The sequence below is a fragment of the Citrus clementina genome, unplaced genomic scaffold (assembly GCF_000493195.1).
Source record: "Citrus clementina cultivar Clemenules unplaced genomic scaffold, Citrus_clementina_v1.0 scaffold_6, whole genome shotgun sequence".
NCBI classification, from domain to species: Eukaryota; Viridiplantae; Streptophyta; class Magnoliopsida; order Sapindales; family Rutaceae; genus Citrus; species Citrus x clementina.
In genome coordinates, this window is record NW_006262139.1 from 473,172 (window position 1) to 484,530 (window position 11,359).

The window sequence follows — 11,359 nt, forward strand, 5'->3', positions numbered from 1 at the left end:
CATAACAAACTATATCCCAAAATTTATTTCAAATGAAATTGACACAAAGTACTAAATTAGTTAACCAATTATTGAAAATCAAAGTTGTTATTGAAAGGAACGATGATGAGTACTAAACATAATGTGGCTCCAGAGTTAAGATGAAGAAACGAATTTCCCTAATTTGGCTCAATGCTTCCATCTTCCATGCTGAAAATTTCCAATACTTCTCTTCCTCCATATAATGTACATCTGCCCTATGATGTATCAATAGGATTACCACATCAAATTAGTATTTAAATAGATGCAATTACATTCAACACGCATAATTATTATCAAAAAATATTTATACATAAATAAACAAAGAGAAGATCTCTCACCTGATAAATATGATCAATATTAAGAACTATGTTCAATCCACATAAGTGGAACAAAACAATGATCAAGATTTCCTTGATACAACGGCTCAATGCGTCCATCTTCCATGTTGTAAATTCCGATATCTTCAAATCCTACTTCCATCAAGAAGGGCTCAACGGGTCCTTTCATCAATATTGTACCAATATACGTGCACATAATCGTCGGTAACATATATACAATTAGGTTTACAATAAGAATTATTTGATGCATTGATTGACAACGAAGAGTTCAACCCTAAAAAGAAGGATCTACATCCTAAACTCTCCATCTTGGTCCATTTATTATTACTTAAATCAACCTGAAAACATTAAATCCCAAAGTTGTACAGGTGTAAGGAGATAGTCTTTCTGGCTTCAGTACTTCTTTTCTTGAAACAACGAACAAAGCTCCATCTGACTCTACCAAATAATACAAACATTCCACATGATCACCGACTTGAATAAATTCAGTAGGTGGCTTAGCAATTTGCACCGGGAAATCACCTTTGATCGCAAATATTTGCCCTAAACCATTAATAGCATAAAATTGATCTATGTAGTAGATGATATCAAAATAATTGCTGTTACGAACTCTTGTCCAAACCTTATCACCAGGTCTAGCGTAGGCCAATTTCCTATTTCTTCCATAAATAAGCATAGCTTGGACTTGCGAAGAATCTGAATTTGGACAGAATGATGATGATAAAACACATCTGATTATTATAAAAATACCAACGTCAGTATCATTTATATCATTAGTCCAATCATTGGAAGAATATGGAAAGCTATTGATGGATGGCAGTTGAAGTTGACGAAGAGAAAAGGGATGCAAAAGACTGATAGTCAATTTCACGGATTCAATTTCAATAAGCCAACTCTTTGAAGTGAAGCACCTGCTGCTCCTATTTGATGCTTTAGGTAAATCTACATGGCGACTGAAGCCGTTTGAAACACTGAAGAAAGTGATTGAATCTGTTTTGAGACGAAGCATGAGCCAAGGAATCTTACACATGGAATGATGTTATATTCTAAGTTGTATTAAAAGCAATAAAGAAGGACGAAAAATACTGTTGTTCGAGAGAACCGTTCTCTCCAGAAAAGAAGCATTTATTCAGTGAATAACCACCTCCATTCATTCACTTTTCTAGTTTAAATACAACACAAGTTACATGACAATGTAACTTACAATAACTGAATGAAACAGTTAGAAGATAGTAATTAAAATACAAATTAACTTCCATCACAACTCACTGACTCAACTAATAAAACTCAACACTAATGGAACACTTAGCCAATTCTTACGTAAACAACATGCATAAATAAATTAAGTGGCAGCGAACTCACACATAAACTACATGCATAAATAAATTAAGTGGCAGCCAACTCACACATAAACTACATGCATAAATTAATTAAGCTTACATCATTCCACCCCCTTGGAATGAACCTTGTCCTCAAGGTTGAAATCTAGGTAACTCCATGAAAATCGCCATTTGTTCTCCCAAGTCTCATCCTCAAGTAGCAAACCTTTCCATTTACTTAAAACCTCAGTCTTGGGTCGATATTTATCTTTAGTGATAACTCTAGTATCGAGTACAGCTTCTGGTTGGGGTATTACCTCAAGATTATCCGATAAGGCAGGAAGCTGTTGCGCAACGGTTGTTAGATTGCCAATCTTCTTTTTCAGGTTGGAGACATGGAATACATTATGTATCTTCGAGCCAACCAGAAGATCCAATTTGTAAGAAACTGGACCAACTCGTGCTAGAACTTGATAAGGACCAAAAAAATTGGGTGCTAACTTGAGAGTTCTTCGCAAAGTAACTGACGAATGGCGATATGGTTGGAGACGAAGAAAAACCCAATCACCAACAGCAAATTCTTGCTCAGTATGATTTTTGTCAACCTGAAACTTCATTCGATCTTGTGAGAGCTGGAGATTTGGCTGCAGTAACTTAAGAATTTCATCTCTAGACTTAAGTGTGTCATCCACAGCTTGAACTTTAGTAACACCTGGAGTATAAGAAAGTAAAGATGGAGGTTTGATTACATAAACAACTTCAAATGGAGTGAGTTTGGTAGATGAATGAACAGATGTATTATAACAATATTCAGCCCAAGCAATCCAATCCATCCAACGAGTCGGCTGATCTCCAGTAAAACAATGAAGGTAATGTTCAAGAGTACGATTCAGCACTTCGGTTTGTCCGTCGGTTTAAGGATGATAACTCGAACTCATACAAAGTTGTGTCCTTTGCAGTTTAAACAACTCCGTCCAAAACTTACTTGTAAACACAGGATCCCTGTCACTAACAATAGATATTTTGTCACATGACAGAAGCTCATTGGCAGTAAGAGCTGCTGATGCAACAATCACTGAGGGCCTGAATCTTGTAAAACTAATATCTCTTATGAAAACTGTGAAATGTAAGTTATGCAACTTAAGAGGAGGTGAATTGGAATTTTATAACTTATGTTAAATAATTCACACAACAATTTTATCTATTACCTTAATCAAATCAAAAACAATAAATTCAATAAAGCACAATAATAAAATAGTAAGGGAAGAGAGAGCAAACACAATAATTTTTACGTGGTGTGAGAAACGCTTGAGGATTTCACTATACAAGTCTCCCAAGACTTCAAGTTCTTTACAATTGACTTCTAAGGTGTCAATAAACCTTTACAACCAAGAGATTATCTTCCAATCTCTTCACTCAAGTGTTTCTCACACTTAAACACTCACAAATTTGATGATAAAATAAATATTACAATAAGGAACTCTCTTTTGGAGTAAATGTATAAATAATAGCTCAATGAAAATTTAATTTATGATGATTTTCAAATTTGGAAGCTCAAAATATATTGTTCGCACTTGTTTATCCTTGCAAAAGTCTTAAAATTGAAGTTGGAGTTGAGTTTTTATAGCTAAAGTCCAAAAACTAACTGTTATAAGCAAATTCCAGCAAGTAAGTGGTTAGCCACTTAATTTATCTGGCTCCCTACTTCAGAACAATAAAGTTACCATTAAATTCGAATTTGCTACAGTAATATTGTTCATAAAATTACATTCTTACCCAACACTTTTAGTAATTATACTATGGCCCCAAAGTCATAGAACTTTGTAAAAAGATCCAATTTCTGAATTTCTGAATAATACTTGTTATTCTCAAAGCTTTCTAAAATTATGATATGCCTAATACATAATAATATTTTTCAAAGAAGTCCTTTTTAAAATTTAACAAAATACTTGTAGATTTCAAAGTTCTCAAAACTTTTTTAATTTAGTCCAAAATTTAGAAATATGAAATTTTCCTCAAGCGGCTAGCCACTAACTCTCTGTACACTTAAGATATTTACACTTAGGCTCTCAAACTTTCATAAATTATGGTATGGCCCAAAAAGTTTCAAATGTTTGCAAATAAGTCCAACCCCCGAATTCAAAACAATATTTATTTAAATCAAAGATTGCAAAAATTTTTTATTTTAGTCCACATCTTGAAAAATAACTAACTTCATAAAATACTTAGCTTATACTTGTAAAACATTTGATTTATGAAAAAATAATGATTTATTAAACAAAATCTTGGGCTTCTCAAATGTTAGACCATTCGTATATTAAATCATACCGGCTTTACAAGAATTGTAACAATAATGAGTCCATTGAACTCTAAACTTTATTCTTGATTACGCCGTTGTCTGTTGAATATCTTGAACTTAATTTCACTTGATTCACTTGCATAAACATTATCCTTCAAGAACTAGTGAAAATGTGAAATATAATATTTTCAAATCACTTAAGACACATATTTTTTATCATCAAAATTATATTATGTGTAGCATTTTATGCTAACAAACTGAGAATTAGAGATCATAAACCCAGTATGGAATAATAGTTGCACAATCAACTTATATTTGAAAAGGTATCTAACCTCCTAGTGCTTGGATGATAATCTCATGGATTCTAAATTGGATATTTTCTCCCACTGAGATCTGTCTAAGAAAGTACTTCAGAAAGCATATGGGAGTAAGACTCACATAATGCATCTCAGGCTTTAATCCCTTGAGAATCTATATTTCCATGTGCACTAGGTGTTCTATATATTATTTACCGAAATTTTATTTTTCCTATTGAGGATTAGCAACTCAAACAAGTTAGAAAAAGAACCACAATCTATTAACAAAAAAAAGTACATTGCATATACTAATTTACTACAAACTGTGAAAATGAGAAGGAGAACAAATGTACACTTCCATGTGCACATTGAGAATATGTACTTCCATGTGCACTAGGTGTTCTATATATTCTTTACCAAAATTTTGTTTTTCCTATTGAGGATTATCAACTTAAACAAGTTAGAAAAAGAACCACAATCTGTTAACAAAAAAGAGTACATTGCAGTTTCAAAAAAAAAAAGAGTACATTACATATACTAATTTACTACAAACTATGAAAATGAGAAGGAGAACAAATCTTCCTTTCACCAACATATCACACAGCAGCAATTAGTAACTGGAAATATATCATTCCGCAATTGTCCCAACACATTCTGATAAAAAAAATTAAGATTAATGAACAGAGTCACCTATGAAATCCTAATTAGTATAACTATGAAATTACAGGTTTTGATAAAATAATAGTACTGAGAGTTGATTCTTTGAAAAGAATAGATTACAAAGGTTCGGCCAATACATGGTATCCGTGCATCCAGTTCTTCATATTTGGAGCTCCGTATGAAAGCGCGACACAATCAAATTTTTTAAAATCAATCAAAGATTGCACAAATAGAATCATACAAACATTTTATTTGCTTTTCTCTTAATTTGGAAGCACAAAACTTATTTTTAGAACCAAAAAACAAAGAGAACTTTAGAAAAATACTTACTTTTTTTTTTATAGGAAATTGTAGCTTTCATTAAACCAATACAGAAAATATATGCTTAAACTTTAGAGGGAAATTTTCCTTCCAAACAACAAGATCAGTCTTTCGTAACGCCATTTTTGCTAATAAATGGGCATTAGTATTACACAATCTAGGAACATATCTTACTACAAAGCGACTGAAATGATTCATTAGGGCTTGAATGTCTGAAATGATCCAGTGTATCTCTGTCATATTGCCTCCTTTGTTGTTGATCAAATCAGCTAGCACTTGAGAGTCAGTTTCCAAAATTACTGACAGCAGACCTGCCTCTTTAGCAATGCCAACACCCCATTCTGTTGCCTCTGCTTCTGCATACAAAACATCACCCTTATAAAAAAAGTGAGAAAATACTCATTTGAATCAGAAAACTTGAGAGAAATATTTATTTGAACCAAAAAGCAAAGAAAACTTGAGAAAAATACTTGAGTCAAGACAAAGAAGGAAATATTGGCTTGAACCAGAGAGCTTGAGAAAAATACTTATTTGAACTAGAAAACTTGAAAAAAAAAATCATTTGAACAATGAGAAAAATATTTGAACCATAAAACTTGAGAAGAATACTTATTTGAACCAGAAAACTTGAGAAGAATAAGAAAAACCCGATCAATAAAAATAAAAGCCCAACCCTAAGAAAAACCTCACCATTTGTGATTCCACCCGACCCGATTCAGGCCAACCATAATTTTTTTCAGAATTAATAAATTTAAGTTGCATTATTTTGTCAATATTTTGTAATTTTATGACCACATCCCAATTTCATTCATGTTGCTTTTCAATTTTTGTTCTCTTTCTAGTTATAGTACCATGAATATAAACCAAAAGAAATGATTTTTCTAACTTAAAATAATTATCAACACAAAGGCAAAATATACAATACAATTAATCACAAAATAATTCACAAAACAACCAGTTAATGTAATAATATTTTCAACCGATTAATAATTCACAAAACAACCAATTAATGTAATAATATTTTGAACTAAGTAATAATTCACAAAACAACCAAATAATGTAATAATATAATTTTTTAATGTGCTAATTTTTTTAATATAGGGTCGGGTCGGATCGACTTAAGCCTGATCTGACCCGCCTCGAATTTTGATCGGGCTTAAAAATTTTAGCCCGAACCTGACCCGAAACCCGAATTTTTGGATTAAAGCTTGAAAAATTAAGGTAAGATCAGTTGGGCCAAAATTAGGTCAAATTGCCATTCATATTTGTAACTGCTATAAAATAACGGGTAAATGCTTGTCTACAATCCCTATATTTTAGATTTAATACCCGTCTGGTGTATGTACTACCTTATTGAAAGTTGGTTTCTTGGCAGCTGAGTTCTCTAATGCGTATATTTAATTAAGCAAAACAACTTTCTTCTTGGAAATTATTAAGGATATATAATTCACATTTAATTAAGTTTCTTTCTCTAAGGTAAAAGGTAAAGATTTTTTTAGTTAAAACCTATGTTCACCTGGTTAAGAGCGAACTCTTCATGGTATGCGCAAGCTTTGATCTTAAAAATAATAATAATAATAATAAATAAATAATTTGGAGTTGAAAACCTAGCATTTAATTTATACCATTATTATCTTTTTACTATTGAAAGTAAGTAGAAATAACATTTAGGTGCAACAAGTATTGTACTCTAAATGCTACGACTAAAGAATTATAGACTTAAAAAGGATAAAATCAATCCCCTCCCTAAACCAAGATGATTCAAGTGACGGTGCCTGAATTTTAGAGTAATCCCTATAATCCCTTACGCTAAGGAATCTTTTGTCTCTTTCCTCTTCAGTTTCAGGTACTAGTGTGTATAATAGCTTGGTTTTAGAGGAATGAAATTATCTTTTCTTAATCCTTGTCTCTGACTTTATATGCTATCAGAGCATTTTACAGCTCACAAGACTCCTCGATTCTTAGCTTTTAACTTTCACCATGACCAGTGAAAACTGAACAGCTTCTTCTTCAATCCAAACACTTGCCAACATATCCCTAAACCGAAACGACCTTATAGCCATCAATGTGGTCAATCAACTTCCATTAGAGTTCACTCTTTCGATTACGATTCATAAAAATCACAGTTTGATGTCTTGCTTTATGGGTAAGATTTACGTGGGTATATTGATGGAACAAATCCTTGTCCTCCCTTACAAATTGAAACCGATGGCAATAAAGTCTTAAATCTTGAATATACTCTTTAGACAAGACAAACTCACTTCGCTTGGCATCATTGGCTCTCTCAATCACAGAGTTGTCACTATGGTTAGCCCACGCAAAACTTCTGTTGAATCCTGGACATGCCGAGGAATTCTTCATCCTCAAGAACCATGGCGTTAGCAAAACAGCTCAGCCTCATCAGTCAAGGTTCACAACCAGTAGTCGAATCTCTTGCTGATAAATTGGTTTTAATTGGAGCACCTGTTCCGGATCAATACCTCACTACTCACACTCTCAACCGGGTGGGTCCTCAATTCAAGGAACTTGCAACTGCCGTACGAGCGAGAGAAATCATGATCAGCTTTGATGAACTTCACAACAAACTTGGCAAATATGAAGCATTTCTCAAACGAGAGGAACTTTGCTCTACTGAAAATCTTAGAAATATCATCACTAACATTACCTGCTTCTCTTCCTCAAAAAATGGTAATCAATTTGACGCAAAGAACTTCCAAAACAATAAAGGAAGCCAAGGTCAGCGTCCTACCAACTCTGGAAATCAAGGCAGTACCTTTAATCCCAATAATATTGGAAACACAAATTTGAGCAAGAATACTAAAACAAACTTATAAAACACAAAACGGTGGTGTCAACACATATCCCCCCATATGTCACATCACCCATTATCACTTATAAAACAAACTTCTTATAAACCTATAGAAACAAAAACCACAAAGAACTAACGATAAGTGTGCAAAATTTATATAAAAGATTGAATTTGACGTGCAAAACATTGCCAGAAGCAATATTTGGTTTCCGAGATTTTGACTCACCGATTCCTAAGCTGGAGAGTACATAACATTTCGTTGACAAACATTTGATGTATCTTTGCTTGGCTATATTCCGTTCCTTTCTAGTTGCCTCCAAAATCCATAAATGGATCCCATGCCTATCACTTTGTTTGGATAAATCTATCATCTATAACTGCAAGGTCACAAAGTTGCATGTTAGAAATATGGAAAATATAACAGCACTACAAAGGAGGGCCTAGTCTATCCTGCCAGCCACATGGATAAGTCTGCAGCAACATGAATAATTAGATAAACCAAAACTTGGTCAGGGAAATTTAAATCAAATTACATGCATATGCAACACAGCTACAGAAACAAAAATGTTCTCCAGAGCTCGCACTCGCAAGAGTCCTTTCGTAAGTTTCTCTCTCCTACAGCAGTCAAATTCTTTCCAAATGAAAATACTGCTTCAACAACTAATTAAGTTAAATTTGTGAAAAAAAAAAAATTATACACCAATCATAAGGCCATTTTCGCCATTTTCCCAAAAAAAATCACAATTACAGCTGGCAAATTCAATAACTCATAAACAATAAAGCTGTGAACCTATCAGAAAGCTACACTAATCAAAAACACTAACATTAAACAAAAATTCTGGTCTTTTCTCTCGTTCGCATTGGTTTTACATCAAATACCTGAGAATGTACATCCTCTCGAAATTTATAAATGAACATATTAATCACAACTGTACGAATGAATGAATGTTAATCAGGGTGCGTACATATATTCTCGTTGATTCATTCATGTTCTTCATTCTAAATTTCTATCTTCCTACTTCTCTCTTAAGCTTATTCTAACCCTCTTTTGATTCAGTGCTAAACGTCTTGCTATAACAGGGTTGTAAAACTTCCTCATATGATCTGAAAGTTTGTGGATTGCCCCAAGATCACCAATCACAGAAAGCTGCATCAGATAGGAGTCAAACTTCCGATACGGCAATTTCAATCCCTTGTTTACAACCTCTTCCAACAGAAAGCAAGCTTCTTCCACTTTACTGCAATCAAAAAGCCCATCAATCATCACACAGTAAGTATCAACGTCCTGAGCACAACCCCTTTTATCCATCTCATGCCAGGTCTCAAATGCCCCATCAGGTTCACCCAGTTCAAAATACATTGAAATCAGCATATTATAAGTTTGCACACTTGGCCAACAACCCACTTCGATCATTCTTCCATAAAGCCTAAGCGCTTCGTCACCGTTTTTATTATCACATAGGACCTTAAGAAAACAGTTATAAGTAACTATATCAGGAGGGTAACCTTTATTGCCCATCTCTTCCAAGAACTTGTAAGCTTCCTCAACCTTTCCAGCCAGACACATCCCTTCAAGTACTTCCTTGTATGTTGAAACATCAGGAAGGCAACCGCTGTTTATCATATGTCCCAAAAGTGAAAAGCATTCCTCCATTCTATCATTCTGTACAAGGGCCACAATCATGATTGCATAGGTTTTTGCAGTTGGCGAAGAGATGGTCGAACCTTTTGTTCTCATGAACTCAAAAAGATCAGCCGCTTCTGTCACCATCCTCGCTTTGCAAAAGGTATCAATGGCAGTGTTATACGTAAAATTATCAGGAGCATGACCCATTTGGATCATTTCTTCAAGCGTCTGCATTCCTCTATTTGGATTTCTAACCCTACACCACCCGAAAAACAAAATGTTATAGGTATTAGCATTGGGTTTAACTTTGTTCTTGACCCTCTTACATATGGTCTTGGCATAATCAACCAAACCACACTTACATAAAGCATCCAAGAGCAAGTTAAGGGCATTGATCTCCGGCTGTGTCTTCACTTTAATCCTTTTTTTCTTAGCAAATTTCTGAACACTGGTCATGTACTTCTCAGTATATTGTTTCAAAATCATTAGCAAAACATCAATGGGAACAAAAACCTTGTTATTCCTCTTCATGTAGTCCAGCATACTACAAACTAATCGAAATTGCTTGGCCTTATACTTAGTACTAGACAAAATATCAATCATAAGATTATACGCCTGAGGCTCGTGGGCATAGTTATCCTGATGACCAGCCCACATAAAGAATCTGAACGCTATTTTCTCCTCAAATTGAAACCTTTGAAGGACCCCAACAACGGAATCAGTAGTCAGCGGAACACCAAGACTGTCAAGTGCCTTCTCCATATTATCATATGCATTTGAATTATCGATAATAGCTTCATACAACTTAGCAACATCACTCACAGAACTGGAACTCCAGTATCTAACATCACTACTAACATTGCAATCCAATTGCGAAGAAACTGAAAAAGTGGGTGGCGACAAACTGAAAGATGGGACTGTTACTGATGATCGTAGTTGGTGATGATGAGTTGAAGAGTGAGTGACAGTGACAGTGAGAGGAACCAATGTACTCATAACATTTGAATAGCATGAATTTTTTCTAGCAAATAAGTAAGTGCAGAATCTCCTCATTTGGTGAAAATTTTATAAATCTGCATTAAAATTTCAGCAAAATTCAAATTTTTTTTTTTAAAAAAAGAAAGCTACAGACAGAACAAAATTGAAAAAACAAATCAGCAAGAATTACCTCAAATGAATTCCGGATAAAGCTTCTTTAATAACCCCATCTGCGTTTATTCCACTTTGAGCTACTGCCCTGCCCAGAAAGCTTCAAAAGGAAAGGGGCTACGCTAATGGAGCAAACCAAAACTAACCCGGGCCTAGTTAAGTTTAAAAAAAAAAAAAAAGGGAGAAAATCTTGTTTCTGCTCACTCAGAACTTTCATCAAACACCTTGCAAACTAAACTTGGAACCTTTCCGATGTAGCTTTGAAGGCTTTTTGTTCGGATGACCCGAACAAGGACAGCGTATTGGGCCTCAGTTGGACTTACGAGATGGGCTAAGGTCATGAGCATGGGAGGACTTCAAGCCCAAGTGGCTATTGGTTAGAGAGGTTGATATCCAACAAATTATGAGGCTCCCTGTTGCTGACCAAAAAAAAAAAAAATTACTAAATTAAACATGTTTTTCATCAAGAAATGTTAAAGTTCGAAAGGTTGAGACGGTATAACGACGCTTCCGTGGTTTG

At 34.2% G+C, this 11,359-nt stretch overlaps 2 protein-coding genes across 2 annotated transcripts; both read right to left on the minus strand.

Moving 5' to 3' along the window:
- Positions 1-687: 687 nt before the first annotated feature.
- On the minus strand, positions 688-1,389 carry LOC112097209. The gene has a single exon (XM_024181821.1). It carries the CDS (start codon positions 1,387-1,389, stop codon positions 688-690), a length of 702 nt encoding a protein of 233 aa, XP_024037589.1.
- Positions 1,390-8,907: 7,518 nt separating this feature from the next.
- LOC18039228 (pentatricopeptide repeat-containing protein At1g73400, mitochondrial) lies at positions 8,908-10,758 on the minus strand. The gene has a single exon (XM_024182167.1). It carries the CDS (start codon positions 10,741-10,743, stop codon positions 9,079-9,081), a length of 1,665 nt encoding a protein of 554 aa, XP_024037935.1. The 5' UTR covers positions 10,744-10,758; the 3' UTR covers positions 8,908-9,078.
- Positions 10,759-11,359: the final 601 nt, after the last annotated feature.

Excerpts from the sequence above, each read along its gene's own strand:
- LOC112097209 (XM_024181821.1), bottom strand. The coding sequence starts at position 1,389 with ATGTGTAAGATTCCTTGGCTCATGCTTCGTCTCAAAACAGATTCAATC.
- LOC18039228 (XM_024182167.1), bottom strand. The coding sequence starts at position 10,743 with ATGAGGAGATTCTGCACTTACTTATTTGCTAGAAAAAATTCATGCTAT.